The sequence below is a fragment of the Prionailurus viverrinus genome, chromosome B1, assembly GCF_022837055.1.
Source record: "Prionailurus viverrinus isolate Anna chromosome B1, UM_Priviv_1.0, whole genome shotgun sequence".
In the NCBI taxonomy this organism is placed as follows: domain Eukaryota; kingdom Metazoa; phylum Chordata; class Mammalia; order Carnivora; family Felidae; genus Prionailurus; species Prionailurus viverrinus.
This window is the reverse complement of record NC_062564.1, coordinates 590,680-613,463: the sequence shown is the minus strand read 5'-3', so window position 1 is coordinate 613,463 and position 22,784 is coordinate 590,680. Positions and strand designations below refer to the sequence as shown.

Below are 22,784 nucleotides of genomic sequence, written 5' to 3'. Positions count from 1 at the left end.
CCTGTAGCCGTGCTGGAGATATTCTAGCTTTAAAAAATCAAGGGAAAAAAGTTAAAAATGCAAAGGACTGGTGAACTGTAAAAGACTTTGGAAAATTGAATATAGTTAAACTGACACATTGACGTTTACTGTAACTGAAATTCTAAAAAGTGTATTTAAACACGAAAATACCAAATTCAGCAACAGTTAATGGCACATCTGACTGGAGGGGAGTTTCTGCGAGCCGGACCGCAGACCAGGTGCTCAGTTGAGGCCCGAGGACGCCTGGGCGGCACCCTGGCCGTGACCTCTCCGCGCGCCTCCGTGGCTGGACTGTGTGCACGGGCCCCTCGGTCCAGTCGGGCTGTGGGACCAGCCCGCAACGCACACATCCTGGTGCTCCGCGCCGCCCCCCCCCCCCCCCCCCGCAGTGTCCCGTCTTCACGGGGCATGGTTTCCACGAGTTCCCCACTCAGTGCTTCAGCCAAGCCTGCTAAGTACAATAAGCCTGCTGAAGACCGATTTGGTCAGAGGAATGTCCATCCCTGTGTTTCTGAATTTGACCCCGCGTTTCTTGTTGCACCCAAGACACTCGAGCGTCTCCCTGGGAGCCAGCTCTCTGCCTGTGTGCCGCCTGGCATGTCTCCTTAAAATCCGGCCTTTGGTTTCTCTGACGTGTAGGGACTAAGTTTTCTTTTCTGACTTTCAAGTTTGACACTGCAGGTTTGTGTTCCCCTTCTAAGTGATTTAAAGTTTTCACCAAAGAACGTGCTGTGTCTACCGCAGACCCTGCTTGAGGCCCTGAGGGCCGCGGCCTCCGACACTTGCCCTCTTGTCTCCCGCAGAGCTAACTTACGGTTGAGGGAAGAGCTGAAGACAGAGAAGAAATCGGGATTTTGGGACAATTTGGGTTTAAAACAGAACATACAGTCGAAGAAGCCAGATGAGATCGAAGGCTGGGAGCCTCCCCGACTTGCCCTGGAGGACGTGAGCGCTGGGCCGGGCGACCCCGCGAGCGGCCGCCCGTCCGGGCCGGGCTGGGAGGAGGGCGCTGGCGGCCGCAGCAAATACACCAGCCTGGCCAGCTCGGGGAACAGCTCGCGCTGGAGCCTCCGGTCGGCCGGGAAGCTGGTTGGCATCCGACGGCAGAGCCGAGGCCACCTGACCGACGACTGGGAGGAGCTGGAGTGACCTGCGGGCACGCCGCCCCCCAGAGGGGCCCGCGCAGCCCCACTGCTGGTGGCGTGCGGGCTCTCGGTCTGCTGATTCCCGGCGTGTCCGTTTGCGTCGGGGCGTCCGGGCCTTTCGTGTGGACGGCGGGGGCTCTCCTCTGCGTGCCCACATTTGGACGGTCCCCCTCCGCGGGCTTGGCGGGGGGGGCCCCCAGAGGGTGTGTGTGCGTCCGAGGCGGCCCCGCGACAGCCCCCACAGCCTGGCGTCCGGCCGCGGAGCCGCCTCGCGCGGTCTTCATCATGTCCCCCGCCCCCCGCATGTGGCATCCGTGCGCCTCTGTGACTCTCGAGACCGTAGCAGCCGCGCCGTCCTCCCGTCAGCAGGAGTCTGCCATCCGGGCGCCAGACCAGTCTTCCCGAGGTCACGTTCAGTTGCATTGAACTCGGTTAACCTAGCAAGTTGAACTTCTTCTCATTTTAGATACCGGGGAAGCAGAGGCTACGTTCGGTCAAGCGTGAAATGCCACCACGTGCACACGTCTTCGTCTTGTGCCCTGGGAGGAGGGGTCTCGTGTGCGTGCCGGGTGGTGGCTGTGGTCTCGACCCGCGTGCGCGCTGGCTGGTGACCAAGCGTGCCTGTCACTGGTCCTGAACTTCATGGCTTGATCTTCACATTCTCTGATCGCAGGTTAAGGAACCATAAAGTGTGGATCCGTTTAGACACTCTTGTGTTTGGCAAATCCCGACTTGCTGATGGAGTTTAAACTGTATAAAACACTGCAAGTGCCTCTCTGTGATGTCCAGGTGTTGGGTGTTCGAAGGGAGGCCACACAGGTCTCCACAGCAGGTGGCACTCCAGTCTGTCTGAGGTAACGTGGTTTGAAAGAAAAGGCATAGGGGTTTTTTTGGGTTAAAAACAAAAACCTCCAGTTACACTGTGCAAACCTCTCGTGAAAAACACTGTCCTCCTCCGTGCTGCTCATTTAACCTTCTTGGGGGTCACCGCGCGGGCCTGACGGCAGGACTCCCGAGGGGGAACAGTGTCCGTCTGTCCTCTGTCCGTGTAGCTGTCTTTCTCCCGTCTTGTGCTAACTGAACAAGGAGCTTACCTGACCAAGTCTGGAAAGGGGGGCACGTTTTAGTGGTGTTTCGTCCAGTTTGTGTTCGAACCTTGAAATGCCGGGGGTTTCGCGTTGCAGGGAAAGCCTTGTTTCCTCAGGTAAATGGGTCGGTAGCTAGGCCGCCACCCCGCGTCCCCTCCAGCTATGCCCACGGTGGCGGGTTTATGCAAGGATTCTGCAGCGGGAGCCAGAGGCCCGGGGAAATAAACACTGTGTCCGAGGCTCTGCGAAGCTGCCTCGTTTGGGGGGGGGGGGGGTCCCCGGCCGGCAGGTGTGAGTCGCACCCTGTGGGCCGCTGCAGAGTCATGTGGGGATGCTAAGTGCCTGTCACTCACCGCTGTGGAAGTCTGTGACGTGGGGTTGGCCACCTACGCCTTCATAATACTGTTTCTCAAATCCGAAGACAAAGCCAGATGGGAAGTGGAGCGTGCACTGTCAATCATTTTTCCTGTCTGCAAAGATTAACGTAAAAATAAACTCTTCTGTTGCATCTGATTACATGAAAATAAGTATGTTTGTGGTTTTTAATGTATTTATTGATGTGCTTTGGGAGAAAAGTATTTTTCCTTGATCAGAATTTACCAAAGCAACTTTGTGTGGTTCACAGGTTAAAGAGAATGTGGTTTTGATGTGGGGTTTTGTTTGCAGCCTGTGAACACACACCTTCACTGTGTAAAGTGGTCTGTGCTCCTCCTACTGTTGCTGGTTTTTTTTAAGGAAAGTGAGTGGCTTCAAAGAAAGTTAGAATTCATTCTTAATCCTGAGGTTTTTTAAAAAAAATCAATTTCCTCTTTCATTATTAGTTTGCATGACTATTGGCATCTACTCCAAGGTAAATGCTCCGGTGACTTTAACCACTATAAAGCTAATGGCACTTTTCTTGATACCTTAAACCTCATTTTAAAATGCAAACAGTACGTGTAGACTTTTTCATAAATAAATGCCAATTTCAACCTAAGTTTCCAAGATGTATCTTTTGCATATCTGCCTTTTTCCGCCCTCAGTCTGTCAGGAGCCAGGTCGCAGCACCTGTGCGTGGGGGAGGGGTGTGCGTGCTCTGGGGCTTAAAGATAAAAGCGTGGTAATAAGCGCGCTTTCCCTTCATGTAGCTAAGCATCAGGAACACATCCGCAACAGTTTTACTTAATCACCGAAGTGTTTTTCAGAGAGAGTGGGGTGCGGGGTGGGGGGGGGGGCAGAGAAAGAGGGAGACACAGAATCTGAAGCAGGTTCCAGACCGAGCTGTCAGCACAGAGCCTGATATGGGGCTCAAACCCACGAACCGTGAGATCATGCCCTGAGTGGGACACTCAGCTGACTGAGCCACCCAGGTGCCCCAGCACCTTTATCTTTTAAAAAGATGACCATCCCTTAGACATAAGTCTTTGAGAAGGTGGCCCGTGTCAGAGGAGACAGGTTCGTACCTCAAGAGCTGGGGAAGCACGCGGGCGGACATCCGTGGGTCTCAGGGAGCAGGCACTTTCGGGGAGGCACGGGGGGTGGTGGGGGGCACTGATTTCCTTCCCTATCCATGGGTGCCTGAGTGGCGGTTTCCCTTCCTTGTCTCAGTGGAGAGCCAGTCCGTGTCCCATCACCCTGGTCGTCCACACCCTGCCTCACCCGTGGGGCCACGCCCCGGCTGCCCCCCAAACCTGCCTGCAGTGCGGGGGTCCCCGTGCATCCTGGGAGCTTCCTCTGCCCGCTCTCTGCTCCTGCTTACTCCTGGTCTCCTGGTTTCTCTGCTTATTCCTCAGCGGCTCTTCCTTTGCCTGTGTAGAAGACCAGCAGGTGGCGCACTATTCAGTAAGCCACGAAGACTAATTGGCTAAGACGGCTTTTCCAATGATGGGATACTTTTCAATAAAGGTTCCCCACCGTCCCCCGGGTGAGGAGCTGAACCCCGGGGTGGGTTCTGTTGCAAAAGCAGTGCAAACCTCTGACGAGGCGGCGTCAGACATTCCCTGAGCGATTCAGTGTGCTCCTAGGGGCCGGGGAGCTGTCCCCGTCCACGCGTGGGTGGGCTGGCCGTGGAGGACTCGTCTGCTGTCAGGCTGGCCGTGGGCAGGTCCTTGCTGGTTCTAGACGTTGGTTCCCTGGAGCGGGGCTCCCACGGGATCCATTCACGGGCCCAGCCTGGGCCGCACTGAGGCATTGTATCCTCAGTACAAGGGGTTCACAGGGGCTCCCACCCGGCCACGGCTCAGGTCCCAGGAGGGCTGGTCACAAGATGCTGGGCTCCCGGCCCAGGTAATTTATAAATTAGGCACAGTGATGATCACAACAACATGCTGTGGGAGGAGTCACGGGAGTGTCGTCTTTCTCAAAACACCTCCACTGTGCTGTGCTGACCCTTCTTTCTGTGACGACCAGACAGGGCAGTCGCAGTGAGGGCAGTGACGCGGCCTCAGGCCACTAATGGCCATCTGGTTGGGAGAACACAGGAGTGAAACTGTCATTTCTTTGCTCCTGGGAGTGTGGCTGCAGAGGCTATGACCCTGGGGTGACAGCAGGGCCGGCTTGGATACCGACTTCCATCGAGGGTCCTTTTAGTAACTGCCGTCAGGTGCCTGTGCAATCGGAGCCCCTCGGTGGGTGTCGGGAGCGCCTGGGCATCCCGGTGTCCCTCTACAGGGCACTTGGCAGGCCCTCCTAAACCCTCAGAGCTCCCCTACTTCCTCACCTCGTGCTGGCAGCTCCACTGTGCTTTGGTCGCACCAGGCTGGCCCTGGGAGCACAGGCTCTGGTTCCAGCACTGTGGTGGCATCAACAGCAGCAAGGCCTTCCTCTGGCACGTTGTGTCCAGATCAGGGTCTGCACCGCGTGCGGGTGGAACAAAGTCACCGTGCGCACAAGTGGCTGTGACCAGCCAGCTGCCCAGGCCCAGGGGTTGAAGCAGTGAGGTTGTGTGTGCTTATATCTAGAGGTGAAAATATAGGCTCGTCAGGTGCGTCATCTGCCAGTAAGACTTTCAGTTCAAACCCTTTCTCTTCCGAGTATTCTTTGACTTTCTCAATAAAGCATTGGTGGCACCTTTCCGTAAGACGGTTGTCACCCACACAGCCTGGTTATGTCCTTGGTTTTGAAGGCCTGCCCTACACCATCCGCCCCGCTGTGAACACAATTCCATGCACATCTCCTTCCGGGGGAGCCGGGCTCCACCACAGCCGAGGACCTGCTGGGACGGAATCCGTTCTCCTCAACGGGCACCTTTGGCTCTGCTGCAAGCCTCCCCCACCTCCTGGCCTCTCACCCACGGTCTCTGATTGAACCAGCACCACGTTCCTCCTCCACGGATCAAAGGCCGTTCATGCGGCGATCTCGGGGACTTCCACCCTGGGCTCTTCCCTTTTCATGTAAAAAGGAAGCACTTTCTGTGACAGGCCATCTGACAGCCCAGCCAGCTACCAAGTCACTTTTCAACATTTAGAAAGCGATTCATTTAAGCATTTAGATGTAAACTACAGACATCATGACATTTCAACCCTAAGTGCTGTCAGTATACACATCTAAAAATGATATTCCCCTGAACCACCACTGTATCACAGGCACAACTAACAAAATTATTCAAGTAGAGTTTTCCATGTGGCTGAAAAATGTCTTTTTAGCTTCTTTTTCCTCAAAACCAGGATATGGTATATGAATCGTATCTGGCTTGGTAAAAACTCATAAATGTTAGACATGGTAAGTTAGGGTTAAGTTTCCCCAAGCAGTGGAGGCAGGTCTGCCATGCTGGAGGCTGTGTCCGTTTCCACCATCCTGGGTGGGCGCCATCATCAGGACGTACCCACGCAGGGGTCGGACACTCCGAGTCGTTCTCTGGTGTCGGCCAGGCTGCCTCCCACCTGTAGTCTGGTGACGGGTCTCCAGAGGCTCCGATCATGTCGCCAAGCCCTTATAACCTCCGTCTGTTGGCCCGGATTCTCATGTCCACCTCGGTAGCAGCCGTGCTGCACAACAAGGATGTCCATTTGGATGGATAAACGTATGCAATTAGAAATGGTCTTAACATGGTTTTCCAGAATTGCAGAGGAGATATTTTCATTTGGTGATAAAGGCCGTGTATAATTTCAGCTTTCCGAACAACTCATTATTACTGATCTCTTTGGGATTACTTCTATTGACTGTGATTTCCTTACTAAGTCAAGATCAGTGTTAGAGTTTTAGGAAAATATTTACAGGATTTAAAAAGTGCAAAGTTTAACTATTTTCAAGAAAGCTGAACAAGTCTGGAAGTGGAAGGGGAATACCATTCACTCCAATGGAGTTTGGAGAAGTGGGTTCCCCCAACCCCCCAATCACTAGAATTTCAGAATTCTCCTCCCTGGAGACTTCAGAACTGGTCAGTAGGGTAAATGGAGAGACACCAAGAATTTCTGTTCTGAAAGAAGTCTCCAAGCTCAACACGTGGAAGCACATGAAGCCAACTTTCCCAGGAACCAGAGGAGAAACCATCCCTCTGGAGACACTCAACTCTGGATGCTCCAGGAGGGCACCACATCCTCCTCTCTCCCTCACTTTATGTTTGGGAGCTTATGTGTCTTCAAAAGTAACATAAAAATATTGTGAAAATGTATCCAAATATGAATAATTACCTCAAGTAGAATTATGGGTAGCATTTAAAATTTTCTGTGGATTGGCTTTTTAAGAAAGCTTTTTACAGTGGACATATACTACTTTTTGAAATACCTGTTACCTGTTTTTTTTATTGCAAAAGTAAAATGGAAAATATCAAACATACTTTTCTATAAGTAATGGGTTGGCAAACTACTGCCTACTAGCTAAATTTGGCCCACCACCTGTTTTTGCATGGCCCACAGGAATTATTTTTACATTTTTAAATGGTGAAAACTCTTAAAAGAATCCTATATCACAACACACGGGAAGTCTATGAAATGCATGTTTCTGTGTCCACAAAGTCTGGCACGTGGCACAGTCACTCGTGGGGAGGCTGCCTGCATCGCGGTGTCGCAGCCAAGCCCTTGGGGGTAAGGCAGCATGTAGCCCACAAAGCCCAGAATGTCTACACGAGTCTGCTAAGCCTGGGTATAAAGTCCTGTGTGTACCCACCCATCCGGCCAGTGATGACCCCATTTTGTTTTATCGAGGTGCCCCTGACTGACCAAAGACATTAAAGTCAATCGCAGACATCCTATAATTTTATCATCTTCATGTTGTTTAAATAAAGAAAACAGTTGAGAATTCATCAAGAAGATCGATAATCACACCTGCAGCCAACAGTGATAGAATTGAAGGAGGAAATTGGAAACTCCAGGGTACAGTGCAAAAAACATCAATCCCTCCACTTTCAGTAAGGGATAAAATCCACTGAGTGGTAAAACAATTTACCATACACGTTAACAGAGAGAAGGGAAAAACATGATCACAACCAATGGAGAAAAGCCACTTGGTAAAAAAAAAAAACAAAAAACAAAAAACAAAAAACTCAACTAAGATAGGATTCTGCCTGATCTTACAAAGGGACATTAAAAAAGCCCACAACTAACATCCTCCTTATTGACAAAAGACCAAGAGCTTTTCCTCTAAGATCCAGAGTGAGACAAGGACCCTCTCTCACCACTCCTTCTCCACATAGCACTGGAAGTCTTTGCCACAGCACTTAGACAAGAAATAAAAGGCATCCTAATTGGAGGAAGACACAAAATTATGTTTATAGATAACATGATCTTATTTGTAGAAAACCCTAAAGATTTCTTCCAAGACCAAAAAAAAATGAAGAAAACCAAAAACCACCAAAAAATGCAATAAACAAGCTCAGGAAAGTTGAAGGATTAAAAAATCAGTATCCAAACAACAGATGCATCCATTTACACACGCTAACAATGAGAAATCACAAAAGGCAATTAAGAAAATTTCATTTATAAAAGCAACAAAGAATAAAATACTTAAGAATAAACGCAATGGCAGAGGCTAAGCATCGTACACCGAAAACTACAAAACGTGGCTTAAAGAAACTAGAGGAGACACAGATACATAGACCCCCCTGTGCCTGTGGGTGTAAGACTTCATATTAAGACGGTAGCACCACCAGATTGATCTATAGATTAAATGCAATCTCATCAAAATCCCATGGCATTTTTTTGCAGAAACAAAAAAGATGGTAAAATTTACATAGAATCTCAAGGGATCCCAAGTAGCCAAAACAATCCTGAAAAAGAACAAAGTTGGAGGACACACACATCCTGATTTCAAAACGCACTATGAAAGGGCACCTGGGTGGCTCAGTTGGTTGAGTGTCCAACTCTTGATTTCAGCTCAGGTTATGATTCCAGGATCTTGGGTCGTGGGATTGGGCCTCATGTCAGGCTCTGGGCTGAGCACGGAGCCTGCTTGGGATTCTTCCCTCCCTCTTGGGAGGGAGAGAGTGGGAGAGAGAGGGGCTCCCTCTGCCCCTCCCCTACTTGTGTGCACTCTCTCTCTGTAAAATGCTACAGTAATGAAAATAGTTTGGTCCTGGCATAAGAACACATTTAGACCAATAGAGACCAATGAGTAGAACAGAGAGCCTGGGAAGAAACCCTCACACCATGATTTTAGACAAGGGTGCCAACACCATACAGGGACAGAAAGGGCAGTGTTTTCAACAAATGGTGCTCGGAAAACCGGATGTCCACACATGAAAGAATGAAGTCAGGCTCTTACCTTCCACCATACCTTTCACCAAATGCCTAAACACAAAGGCTAAATAAAACTAAAAGCCTTGGGCAAAAGCAGGGAGAGAATTTCATGACCTTGGATTTGTCAGTGATCTCTGCAGAGATGAAAAGGTCAGCCAACAACAGGAGAAAGAGAGAAATGGGCTCCATTAAATTGCCAAGTGTAAGCATCAAAGACATAACCATGAGAAGACAACCCGCACAGTGGGGCAGGATCTTCAAGTCACATACCTGTAAGGAGTATCCAGAATATAGGGAGAACTCCTGCAACTAGACAACAAAAACACAACTTCACTAAAACGTGGGCAGAGGACTTGAATAGACCTCTCTCCAAACACAACACACACATGCCAGCGGACACATGGAAAGATGCTCAACGTCACTCTTCATCAGGGACATGCGAATCCAAACCACCAAGACGCCTCATGCCCGTTAGGGTGGTTACTGTACAGGAACGACCTCAGAAGGTGACAAGTGTGGGAAGAATATGGAGAAGCCGGACCGCTTTGGCATTGTTGGCAGGGTAAGAAATGGTACAGTGTCTGGGGAACACGGTACAGCACTTCCTCAAAACAGGATTAACACAATTAGCAACTGATCCAGCAGTTCTGTTTCTGGGTATTTATCCAAAGGAGTCAAAATAGAATCTTAAACTTTTTTTTTAATATTACATATTTTTGACAGAGAGGATGAGCAGGGGAGGGGCAGAGAAAGAGGAAGACACAAAATCCGAAGCAGGAACCAGGCTCTGAGCTGTCAGCACAGAGCCCGACGTGGGGCTTGAACCCACAAACTGTGAGATCATGACCTGAGCAGAAGTCGGACACTCAACTGAGCCACCCAGGCACCCCGTTCTTTTTTTTTTTTTTAATTTACATCCAAATTAGATAGCATATAGTGCAACAATGATTTCAGGAGTAGATTCCTTAGTGCCCCTTACCCATTTAGTCTAGCCCCACTCCCACAATCCCTCCAGTAACCCTGTTTTCCATATTTAGGAGTCTCTTCTGTTTTGTCCCCCTCCCTGTTTTTATATTATTTTTGTTTCCCTTCCCTTATGTTCATCTGTTTTGTCTCTTAAAGTCCTCATATGAGTGAAGTCATATGATTTTTGTCTTTCTCTGACTAATTTCACTTAGCATAATACCCTCCAGTTCCATCCATGTAGTTGCAAATGGCAAGATTTCATTCTTTTTAATTGCTAAGTAATACTCCACTGTATGTATATGTGTGTGTATGTGTGTGTGTGTGTGTATACACACACACATACATACACACACATATATATATCACACATCTTCTTTATCCATTCATCCATCAGTGAATGTTTGGGCTCTTTCCATACTTTGGCTGTTGTTGATAGTGCTGCTATAAACATTAGGGTGAATGTGTCCCTTCGAAACAGCACACCTGTATCCCTTGGATAAATACCTAGTAGTGCAATTGCTGGGTCGTAGGGTAGTTCTATTTTTAGTTTTTTGAGGAACCTCCACACTATTTTCCAGAGTGGCTGCACCAGCTTGCATTCCCACCAGCAGTGCAAGAGAGATTCCCTTTCTCCGCATCCTCGCCCATATCTGTTGTGCCTGAGTTGTTAATGCTAGCCATTCTGACAGGTGTCAGATGGTATCTCCTTGTGGTTTTGATTTGTATTTCCCTGATGACAAGTCATGTTGAGCATTTTTTCATGTGTCGGTTGGCCCTCTGGATGTCTTCTTTGGAGAAGTGTCTATTCATGTCTTTTGCCCATTTCTTCCTTGGATTATTTGTTCTCTGGATGCTGAGTTTGAGAAGTTCTTTGTAGATTTTGGATACTAACCCTTTATCTGATATGCCATTTGCAAATACTCTTCCCATTCTGTCAGTTGCCTTTTAGTTTTGCCGACTGTTTCCTTCGCTGTGCAGAAGCTTTTTATTTTGATGAGGTCCCAGTAGTTCATTTTTGCTTTTGTTTCCCTTGCCTCTGGAGACGTGTTGAGTAAGGAGTTGCTGCGGCCAAGATCAAAGAGGTTTTTGCCTGCTTTCTCCTTGAGGATTTTGATGGCTTCCTGTCAGACATTGAGGTCTTCCATCCACTTTGAGTTTATTCTTGTGTATGGTGTAAGAAAGTGGTCCAGGTTCATTCTTCTGCATGTCGCTGTCCAGTTTTCCCAGCACCACTTGAAGAGACGGTCTTTATTCCATGGAATATTCTTTCCTGCTTTGTCAAAGATGAGTTGGCATACGTTTGGGGGTCCATTTCTGGGTTCTCAATTCTGTTCCATTGATCTGAGTGTCTGTTCTTGTGCCAGTCCCATACTGTCTTGATGATGACGGCTTTGTAGTAGAGCTTGAAGTCTGGGATTGTGATGCCTCCTGCTTTGGTTTTCTTTTTCAAGATTGCTTTGGCTAGTCGGGGGCTTTTCTGGTTCCATACAAATTTTAGGATTATTTGTTCTAGCTCTGTGAAGAATGCTGGTGTTACTTTGATGGGATTGCACTGAATATGTAGATTGCTTTGGGTAGTATCGACCCTTTAACAGTATTTGGTCTTCGTATCCAGGAGCATGGAATCTTTTTCCATTTTTTTGTGTCTTCAATTTCTTTCATAAGCTTTCTATAGTTTTCAGTGTATGATTTTTCACCTCTTTGGTTGGATTTATTCCTAGGTATTTTATGGTTTTTTGTGCAACTGTAAATGGGATTGATTCCTTGATTTCTCTGTCACTCCATTGTTGGTGTATAGGAATGCAACTGATTTCTGTGCATTGATTTTATATCCTGCAACTCTGCTGAATTCATGAATCAATTTTAGCAGTTTTTTGGTGGAATCTTTTGGGTTTTCCATATACAGTATCACGTCATCTGCAAAGAGTGAAAGTTTGACCTCTTCCCGGCCAATCTGGATGCCCAGGCGCCCCATTCTTGAGGACATATTTACACACCCATGTTCACAGCAGTCAAAAAGTGGAAGCCACCAAGTGTCTGTCCACAGATGAACAAAACAAAACAACAGGATATTATTTAGCCTTAAAGAGTCAGGAAACTCTCACACCTACTACAACACAGATGGACCTTGAGGACATTATTTTAAGTGAAAAAGGCAGCCACAAAGGGACAAATGCTGTGTGAATCCAGGTATTGTATATATCCAGGGTAGGTCATCCACGGAGACAGTAGATGGCAGTGCCAGGAGCTTGGGAGCAGAAGTCAGCGTTTAATGGGGACAGAGTTTCAGTCTGGGAAGGTGGAAAGTTCTGGAAGGGGACAGTGGTGGGGGCTGTTCAATCTGAATGTACTTAATGCCCCTGGACACTTACCAGTGGTTAAGATTATGAATTTTGTGTGTATTTTACCATAATTAAAGTTTTAAAAATGACACTGGAGTTTTCTGCATAAAGAGTAGAAAGGTGGTTGTATTTACCTGCGCAAATTCCTCAAAATGACTACCAAATAAAAGTGATTTTTTTTTTTTATTCCAAAAAAACAAAACACAACGTGACGTGGCAGGTCGTATCCTAAACAGAAGAGCAGTGTCGGTCGGAGGAGTCCAGGTGCCTGGAGAGCTGCCTCCTGGCTCCTCTCTGGCTGAGGGCCACAAGCCCAGTTCGTGGCTGCAGCACTTGCTGCAGGCCTGACCCTGGGTGAGAGGACAGGACAGCGATGGACACACGGCGGGTCACCCACCTCTTCCAGCGTGGGTGGTCTGTGGGACAACACCTGCTGCCACGCCACCCTCGGGGCTCCAGAGACACCCACTCAGGTCAGTCACGGGGACACTGGTGTCTACATGCCAGGAACCTGTGCAGGACAACAGACGGGCAAGGCTGCATTGAGAACCGGGTGGAAACGGGGACTGTCAGCCCAGAGGGTGCTGGCAGGCGGGCGCCCAGGGCAGGTAGGTCCTGACGGCCTTCCTCGTGTCTGTGCACACCCTCTGGTGGGTCACTGCGCAGTGTCTGATGGCACGCAAGGTGGGGAGGAGGGAGGAAGACGGGTGGAGCATGATTTGCACACACAGTTCATGAAGGAAGTGATGTGATGTTTCATAAACCATGAGCGCTTTTGTTGTTTTTTTTTTTTTTTTTTACAAATTTTTAAAATTTATTCATTTTTTGAGAGAGTGCATGAATGGGGAGGGGCAGAAAGAGGAAGACACAGAATCCGAAGGGCTCCAGGCTCCGAGCTGTCAGCACAGAACCCGACGTGGGGCTTGAACTCACGAACTGTAAGATGATGACCTGAGCCGAAGTCAGATGCTCAACCGACTGAGCCCCCCAGGCACCCTGACCTTTTGCCTCTTCAAACTGGTTTTCAGAGGGCAGCACCTGTCACTGGCAGTGACTGTGGAGAAAGCATCCTGGCCGTTGCTGAAGCGCAGGCTCCTCGGGAGAGGAGCTCCAAGCAAACACGCAGAACCGGGCAAGCCTTATCCTCTGACAGGGAGCAGGTTTTCCGACAGGGAAGCTTCTCAGTAACCACGACTCACGTGGAGTTCTACCCAATGTTTAAAGGAGAATTAACATGAGTCCTCCACACACCCTTCCACCAAAAGGCAGCTGGACCACTTCCAGGGCAAGGTCATTCTCGGAAGCCGTCTTCACCCTGGTGCCCAAACCAGGCAGCACGACGACGCGCAGACTGAGGCCTCTCACAAAAAACCCCGCACCTGACGCCGGAAGACCCAAACCCACAACCATGTACGCAGGGCCTCAGCTCACAATGCAAGGGTGGTGCAACCTGCAGAGATCAAGGGATGTGGGCGCCTGGCGGGCTCAGCAGGTGGTTGAGCTGGAGCCCCACATTGAGGGTAGGGATTAAAGATAAAATCTTAAATTAGCCAATGTGATACCCAAATAGGATGAAGGATGAAACCACATGATCTCAACAGATGCAGAAAAAACACTTGACAGAGTCCAATACTCATAATTTAAAAACTCCCCAAAAAGTAGAACTGGAAGCTTCACCCTCAACCTGATAGAGGCGTCTGCAGAAAGCACACAGCTGACCTCGCAGCCGCCCTCACACGAGAGAGACGACAGACGTCTACACCCTGCTGTCAACCTGGCAGTTCCAGTCCGTGTTCCCCGCTGCCGAGGATGGGGACTCGTGTCGCTGCTCGTAAGGAATCTATACGACTGCTCTGGGCCGAGTCAGGGGTTCAGCAAGGTCAGAGGACACAAGCGAACACATGTTTTACACAGGTGTCTGCACAGCAAGACAATGGCAGCATTCACGCACGGCACACGTCAGACGCAGTCAGATCCTCGAATACGGTCTCTCAGCAGACCTACTTCTCAGGACCAAGGCCTCAACAGTCAACAGTGCCACCTGCGGAACTGTGACAGGGACCACCTCGGTCCTCTGGGTCCACACCGGGTGAGAAACATCTTTCTGTGCCTTGAGACGGGCAAAGTGGGGCTGCGTCTGGATGGGCTTCCTGGGCTGGCAGTGCCCACGGGGCTCACCTCATGCACACCCCGTCTCGGGACCAAAGGCACATGAGACTGACCGCAGGGTCTCCAGCTGTCCGTGCCCTCACGCCTCACCGTCCCCTGCTCTGGAAGGCTCTCCACAGACCGGAATTCCCAAGTACCTGCATTCCAGGGTGTGGATTTACGACCAGTCTGCGTCTCGCCCCATCCTGGATCTGTGCCTCCACGTGGCTGTTGCCACCTTAGTCCGCGGCCTCAACTCCGTGTCTTCCTGGACACGGCTGAGACTGCCACTAGCTCGGGCCAGGCTCGTGCACGCACCTGGGCCCCGCGCATCCCAGGTCTGGGTCTGACTGCGTCCCCTGTGCAGAGACAGGCTGTGCTCCTGTCCCTGCGACACCATCACCATTGTTTGGGGAAAAGAGCCCAAACTTCAATATCCTCTTAAGAAGAAATTAATACAAAAGGCAACCGGCAAAAGGTACACGTTAGGTAACCGACCAAAAGCAGAAGCGAATGGCCGACAAAGAAAAGGAAATGTCGCCGCGCCTCGTCCTTCCCTTAGGAAAAGTGCCGAGGGAACAGGACGTGGGGGTGGCCGTCCTTGGGACTCAACACCGTTGTCTCCGGTTGTGACAACTTCTGTTCACAGGACAGTCTGAAAACATCCTTCGACACGTTCGTCTTGAGGAGGTACCAGCTGCACAGCCCGCGGGCCCTGACAACAAAGACCGGCCTGGATGGTGCTGAGCAACCAATGAAAACCATGCTTTCAAAATGCTGCTGAGAAAACGGTTGCTCATAAAGTGAAAATGCTAAACGGAGGCTTACACTCCATGAGAAGCTCTTACACAAGACACAGACGCCCTGGGCTCCACGGCCATTCCGCGGGAAGCGACTGTGCACCGTGTACAAGCTGTGCCCCCAGCATCCGGGCAATACAGGACAGGACACCGAAGGTGCAGAATCTTTACTTACAAGTATGCAAAACTGCAAACCATTCCAATACACTTGGCAGAGACAAACACTAAAGGACAAAGTAGAAATGATTCCGCGGGGGGGTGGGCGGGTGGGCCCTGACACTACTGAAAGACCGGAATCCACGATGTGTTTCTCTCCAACAGCGGGAGGGGGTGGCGACATCCTTTCTAGCAAGAGACAGCAGGCCCCTCCAGGGGCAGGATTATGGGGGATTTTTATATTCTTTTTTAACACCTTTATTTTCAAAATTATCCAAAATAGACGTGCATTATTTTAAAAATAAGGCAATCTTTTTTAAAAGTTTAAATAAATGCTATGAAATCACTCACACTTTTCCAGAAAGACGCAAAACAGAAGCTCCGTCGGTAGACAGACAAGATTTATTACTCTGTCTGTAAAAGGATCTCCAGTACAGGGCAGTCGAGGCCGAGGGCTGTCCCTCCTCCTCCTTGCCGTGGTGCACGCTCCGTGGCCGGCTGCTGCCCTGTGGTTCACCAGGAGCACCCCACCACCGCCTCTGCCGGCCACCTCTGCAGAGTTCACAGCCCGACCACCAAACACAGAGACACCGCACGTCTCCCAAGGTTCAATGCGCAGAGGGTTCACTTGGACACAGCCAGTGCAGTTAACACACACGAAGAAAAATAAATACTCTGCACCCGGTATCTACAAGGCTCACTTACTCTGTCCCTTGCCTCTCATGACTACGAAATCAGGAAACTATCATTGGACAGTTAGGAAGAACAGCATTAGCTGTTAGTGTCAGCTCAGCACACAGTGTGGTGCTAAAAATCCAGAATCTGACTGAACCGTACTTATAAATCTGCAAAGTTGCCAATTTTAGTAGACTTGGATGAAAAGGACTTTCTAGAGGAGAGAGTAGAAATGCTTTTGCTTGGGTTCCCTGACCCCCTTTGTAACTGAAACCAGCCCCACAGCCCTGGCCACACGGGGGAGCGTTCTCCACGTCGTCCTCGTCCTCATCCTCATGTCCCTATCCTCACCGCTGGCTGCTGCCTGGTGTGGGTGCCACCCGGTGTTGACGCCCCTCCCGCAGCGATGGCACCTTCAGAACCGGAACAGGTCGATGAAGTGCTGTGGAGACACAGGCATGAAGCAGCTGTCGGGGTCGGCGGCCGTGCAGGGGTGCCCCGAGTCCTGCGGGGGGAGGGAGAGGCGTCAGCACCCAGCAGCTGCCCCGTCACAACACGTGGGAAGTACACGGGCCACGGCAGTTTGTCAGAAGAGATAGGGGCCGGGGGTTTCTGCCTCCCTGGCCTGGCTCCACACGCTGTGTTCCCCCGCAGCCGCTCTGCTCCCACCCTGCCCCGTGGGGTCAGGCCCATGCCCATCAGCTCGCAGGCAGCGTGCAGCTGGGGACCAGGGTCACACCTAACAGGACAGAGGACTAAGGACACAGGCTTTCTGTGGACTGAGAGCCCAGGCCGATGGGAGCCCTCGGCCACGCCAGGGCAGCACCTGCGCGGGAGGTCTAAGGACTAGTCTACGATTTCCCCTCCGGCTGAGCCTGCCGCTCGAGCGCTGGCCTGCAGGGTCTTCCCTGAACCCTGGTGGGGCTGGAGCGAGCAGGAGCCCACCTCTGGCCGCAGGCCCCACGCATGCTGGGAGCCCAGGCCAGCCGGTCGGTGGGGAGCATGCATGGGACGCGACACAGGCCTGGTCTAGCACGGAGGTACCTTGAACAACAAAGCAAGGCGGCAGTCCTTCGAGATCGTGGAGAAAGAACCGGGAGGAGTGCGGGCAGGGGCGGGAGAGAAAGGAAAACCAGCATTAGAGCGAGCGAGAGAGTGGGCTGCACTGAACACTGGCTCTGATAGCAGGTGTCTGAGTGTTAACCAGAACCATCGGGTAATTAGACCAGGCCACACACGTGTCATTAAAGCGAGCGTGGGTGGCAGCACCGAGGACCCCTCGACTTGAGGATGGTCCTGTGGCAGCGACAAAGATGCCCGTTTCCACATCCACCTCCACTGACCACTCGGTGCCCAAGCTCTTTGCGACTGTTCACTAGAACACGCAAAGCAGAGCTGGTGTTTCCACGTACGTTTTGTACTGAAAGGTTTACAACAGGTTTAGGAAAGCCCTTTGTTCCTTCCCTCACAGCTGAGCGCCTGCTGCTGAATCAAGTGAACTAGATCCCACAGGTGCCAGGAGCCTCGTGGCCACCCGCCCACCACCCACTGGGGTCAAGAGGAAGGAGACCACCACCCGCCCGCCACGCGTGGGCCTGGCTGCAGGGACCTGGGGCTGGACACCAGCGTATTGTCACTGCGTCGTGAAGGCAGAGTGCACGAGGCGGCCCGGGAACCTCCTGCACACAGGCATAGCCAGCTGTGATCACTCCCACTCCCACCCAGAGCCCCAGACCTGCAGTGTCATCAACACCGGTCTCTCCTCAATCTGATCTCTGGTGGCAGACACCCCAAGACAGGTGACATGGTCCCAGGCAGTACCTGGACTCTGTCTGGCTCCCAACACCCCCCCCCCAACCTGACACCACTCTCCCTGGAGCTGCGGGGGCGGGAGGGGGGATCCAGACACTCAGCTGCAGCCAGGCAGGAGGAAGGAGCAGGGCCCCCAGTGTAGGCACTGAGCAAGGGGCCCTGAGACCAGATCGCATGCGGGGACCCGCTCCAACGGCATCAGGGGACACACCGTGGTGGGTTGGCATCAGTGCTGGGACTGCAGACAGAGGTCAGTCTGGTCCTGTCAGGTGAGGCCCCAACTCCTCTCTGTCCACAAGGACATGCCGTGTGTGAGACGCGGCCCCCATCACACTATCGTCTGTGCCCTTCGACTGGTGACCCAGGCCCCTCTGCCCCCACCTGGAGCCCCACTCATCCTCTGACAGACATGAGACCGAGGGAGGGACGGGCCTGCTCACAGACGCTCTGCTCTTGAACTGTGTTCTAGAGAACATGTTCTACAGGACAGCCACTGCAAGACACATGACATGTTCTGTCTTTTCCGTTCTGAGAAGGAAGTCCTGCTAAAGTGTAAGCCAGCGAGTCAGAAACACGATCGCATGTAACTGGCACAAGGAGGCATCAGGAAGGATCCGTGACGCTGCCCACCTTTCACAGAGTAAATAAACCTCCATTAAAATACAGCAAACAACATCATCACATTCACTGCCACGGATAACCTGAAATCCCAGAAGTGACACTACTGTAAATATAACGTGAAATGAGAAAAATCTCAAGCAGTCCTCTCTTTTCCGACAACCTAGGGCTTGCTACATGGTCTACCTAACAAATCACAGGTAGAAGTGAACAGATAGGGCTGGATCGGCCAGGTAGACGCGGATGGCGGGAGAGCGCGAGAGGGCCATGCCGCACACGGGACGCGCACCGGGTCGCCCTCAGCAGGGTCTGCTCCCCTCTCCCGTGGAAATCTCACAACATAAACACACAGTCCCAGATGCAGAGTATCAGCAGGTGAGGAAGACGAGGGGCTGCCCAGGGCCGGTGTGCACGTGCTCACCTCCGCCTGGAGGGCCCAGGAGAGCCCCGGGTCTGCGTGGCGGGAGGTGACAGGGTGCCGGGCGCCCAGCACACTGGGTACTCGGGTTCAAGTGTGAGTCAGGAAACTCTGGTCCAGTTTCCCGTCAGGTAAGTCAGGAAACCCCCTGTGTGTCTGGAAGGCTGTGCCCTCCCTACTGTGGGGGCTGGGCCTGGAGGGGGAGCCTGTGGAGGCACCTCCAAGGGGTCCCAGAACAGCTCCAGACGGGCTCCACCCAGGTGTACAAAGGACAGTTCACCCCTGCCCTCCAGTTGTGGGCTGGTAGGGCATCCAGAACCGCAGGCAGGAGATGCGGCAGGAACCCGGCACCGGCCCAGGACCAGGAGCCATGGGCCCCACCAACCCGGGGACACGTCCTGCCAGCGAGTGCCCAGCAAAGGCAGAAATGTGTTCTGATTCAGACTCCAAGTTCTACGTTTTACTTCCATGACTTGGTCCCCCTGCCGTGACACTGAGGAAACTGTCATCTTCTTACTGTTGGGCCTACAGTGGACAGCCGTGTCCAGGATGCAGCCGCCCAGCTGCCTCACCTTCCAGAAGAGGATGCTGCAGTGCCGGCAGAAGTGCAGGGTGTCCCCGTACTGCTCCCGGGTTGGGTAGTGCTTCTCCAGCACGAAGTACATGAGCTTCCACTCCACATGGCCCTTCTCCGAAACAATCAGGTGTCTACAAAACTGGACACACACAACTCTGTTCAGCACGTGGCTCTCACAGACGGTATCAGGTGCAGCTTGACTTCACAAGGCAGCAGAGTGCAGGACACAGTTACCTGAAATGCAACTCACCTGGATCAAATCAGATGGGACCAGGACAGGGCAGCATCCCCGCCCAGGAGACCTGTGCCCTCCTGGGGCTCTGCCACCGTCAGAGACAGCGCCCAAGGCAAGTCCCACCTGCCGCCTCCATCCTGGAGAACCTTCTCTCTCCTTCCCTGGCTTCTCCCCCTGCTCCCTCCAAAGAATTCAACACCCCTCATCTATGCTGACCTTAGAACCCCAGTCTTTCCTCGCAGCTGAAATTCATCCTGACTTCTCTGATTCTTCCACAGCAAATCCACCTTGACCATTTTCTCTGGGGTCACAGAGGCCTCCAACTAAACCCAATGGCCCTTTGCTTAGCTGACGGCCCAGGACCTCCAGCACCAGGTCTGGTGGGTCCCTTACGCCCTGGACTCCGTCTGGTCCCCAGGGCAGGTGGCCCGCTCACTTCCCTGTGCCACTCCAGCCCCAGCGCCTCCTCCAGGAGCCGCCCTCCTGGCCTCGGAGGCATCCTCACACTCTCCTGAACGTTCTTCCAGAGGACCAACAATCTCACAGAAACTGCACTCTGCTCCCAGTGCTCTCGTGGCTCCTCTCAGCCCGCTGGGGAAAGCCCGGGGCACGGCGTGGCTGCAGCACCCTCACGCACACCACAACCTGCCCTTTCTCAAGGACACCCGCCGCCCTGTCCTCTGAGAGCGACGGCCTCCCCCGGAGCACACATCCAAGGCTCTGTCTACTGCCCTCATCTGTCCCCACAGCAGCCACACCCTCCTCTGACAGGTGGCCTGGTTCCTGACCGTCCCACCTGCCCCTCACGTGTGTGAGACTCCAGCTCCGGTCCCGGAGTCACGACAGCAAACCGGAACGGCCGGCAGGTCGCCGGTTCTCAGAACTGGGTCTGAAGGCACGGGCTGCGGGGAGGGGAGCGCAGAGAGCCGTGTACAGCTGCTGGGCACAGGCTCGGGTTCAGGGGGCACAGCACCTACAGGGCATGCGGCGCAGGGGAGGCCAGCAGGCAAGGAACAGATGCCCTGGTGCCGACCGGGGACCCAAAAGCCCTGCCTCACTCTGCCATCTGTGCTGGGTCACATCTGCCATCACGGACCCTCCCCAACGTGGAAACTGAACTTCACAAGCTCCCGAGGAGAAATCACGGGGTCCTGCACAAGCTTTGAGGGGCCCCCACGCTCACCTGCTTCTCCGCGAAGTGGTACTGACACAGCCGCTTCCACAGCTGCCGGTCCTCACTGAGCGCAGACAAGGTCGGAGTCACCTGGCCCAGCGTCACGATGTCCCAGCCATCGGAGAATCTGTACAGGATGTTGTTGAGCATGTGCAGTGGGAGGTCGCTGAGGGTGAGGCCGTCGTTCACCTGCTGGAAGGGACACGGACGGCGGTTCACTGCGCGCAGCACGAGAGGGCGCCAGGCCGTAAGGAAACCCAGCAGCCGAGCCTGAGCAGAAGCTCCGACCAACGCGCCGCCCAAATGCCACCGTCCCTCCCTCCTGGCAGTGGAGTCCTGTGCTGCCCCAGGCCCCAGGCCCCAGGGGTCACACCCTCCCCCTGCGCAAGATTCACATCTTCCACATGGCATGGACGTGGCTGGGGGCCAGGGGGTCCTGAGCAGGGAGAAGGGTGGCGGGGAGTCACTGGCTGATCGCAGAGGCCCCGGTAGCGCTGGGTATCCAGTTTCTAATGTAGAAGCTGTGCCCTCCCCACTCCCTCCCGAGGGTGCAGCTCCAAGGGATGGGGTGGAGCCTGTGCACACCCCATGGGGGGAGTGGAGGGGAGGTGGGGGAGGGGACCCGGATGGAGAGAGAGGCGACAGAGGGAGGGAGGCAGGCACCCTGTCAGCACCCCCACCTCCCGGCAAGAACCCCTCACTAGCACACGGGGAGCGCAGTGAGGGTTAAACAAGGGTGCAGAGTCCTGTGGGCTCGGGGACGTGTGCACACCCGTGCACACTCCTGACGTGGCTGAGTGGCTGAGAGACTGTCCTCGTCCCTGGCGGTCAGCCCCAGGGACGGCCGGCTCCCTCTGGTTTCTGTTCTCTTGGGCAGCCCAGTTCCCTAGGCACAGTCGGTGCCTGTGGGGGGAGCACTCCTCGAGCTTGGTCCCCAAATCCCCCGGCAGTTGCGGAGAGGGGCCAGGCCGCGCACTCTCGGCCCACGTCGTCGCTGTGTCACTGCTCGGCAGCAGTCCCCATACAGGTGCATCGTGGCACTTTGCGGGGGCCGTGAGGAGGATTCCCATGCCTCCGGGCGTGGTGACAGCTCAGGGCACATCTCTGAGGATGTTTCCCCTCGTCGGGCCCCTAGCCACCAGCCTGGGAGACGTCACCGGGCAGTGCTGCACAGGCGTGTCCCGTGTTCCTGCCATCGCACTGACAAACGTGTCCCCGCCTCCGCTGGACAGCACGGCACCCGCAGACACGAGCTGTCAGTGCTGCTGGCACACGGCAGAGGGCGCACGCGCGGGCCCACACACACATGCTCTGTGGGCACTACAGCAGGAATGTGACGGCTCCTTCTGCTCCTGTGCTCCTCCTTCCTCCTCCCCAGAGGAACCTGCGCGTCACACCGGAGCTCATGAACACCCGCTGCCCTCACAAGGCGCAGGAAACACCCTGATTGGCGAGGCCGGACGGTCCAGTGTGACTGAACCAGACGGCACCACAGAAAACACCAGCAAACGTGAGGCGGCACAAACCCCGGCTGGACCGTCAGTTGAGAGCCGAAGCTGTGGTGCCTTCCACTCAGCTGCCCCCCCCCCCCCCCCCCACTACTGAGCCATTTCCTGTTGAGCTCCACAAGCAGGTCCCCAGGCGGGCAGGAACGCGGCTCCTCCCCTCCTGCTCTGGCCCTCCTGGCACATCGCACGTACCCGTTCCCACTCCTGCGGGAGCACGCCCACCTTCGCTGCAGGCCCTCGATCTGCCCTGGCTCCCACAGGACCCAGTGAGGACCCGCCTCCGCCCTCGACTTTCTCCCCTCACAGCAGGGCCTCCTGTCCTTGCCCTGGGGGAGTTTCCGCCACCTTTCAGCAGCAGCAACAGCAAGGGGTCTGCTCCCCGCAGGCAGGACCCCAGACTCAGGCACCATGACTCTCACACCCACGAGCTGGACTGACCTGCGGTCAC

General features: G+C 53.3%; 2 protein-coding genes across 15 annotated transcripts in view; one reads left to right on the top strand and one right to left on the bottom strand.

The window, feature by feature from the left end:
• Positions 1–3,230, top strand: part of TDRP (testis development related protein) — a 40,348-nt gene extending 37,118 nt beyond the window's left edge. For all 3 annotated transcript variants that reach the window (XM_047855282.1, XM_047855283.1, XM_047855284.1), the window contains one exon: positions 825–3,230. In XM_047855282.1, coding sequence (XP_047711238.1) covers positions 825–1,170 — 346 coding nt within the window. In that variant the 3' untranslated portion in view covers positions 1,171–3,230. The remainder of the gene's footprint in view (positions 1–824) is intronic.
• Positions 3,231–15,703: 12,473 nt separating this feature from the next.
• Positions 15,704–22,784, bottom strand: part of FBXO25 (F-box protein 25) — a 52,600-nt gene continuing 45,519 nt past the window's right edge. For 4 of the 12 annotated variants that reach the window (XM_047855269.1, XM_047855272.1, XM_047855279.1 and 1 more), the window contains 4 exons: positions 20,838–21,020; positions 19,415–19,558; positions 17,039–17,065; positions 15,704–16,499 (listed from right to left, as the gene is read on the bottom strand). In XM_047855269.1, the coding sequence (XP_047711225.1) occupies positions 16,410–16,499; positions 17,039–17,065; positions 19,415–19,558; positions 20,838–21,020 (444 nt within the window). In that variant the 3' untranslated portion in view covers positions 15,704–16,409. The other 8 variants (XM_047855273.1, XM_047855274.1, XM_047855281.1 and 5 more) reach the window with 6 other exon arrangements.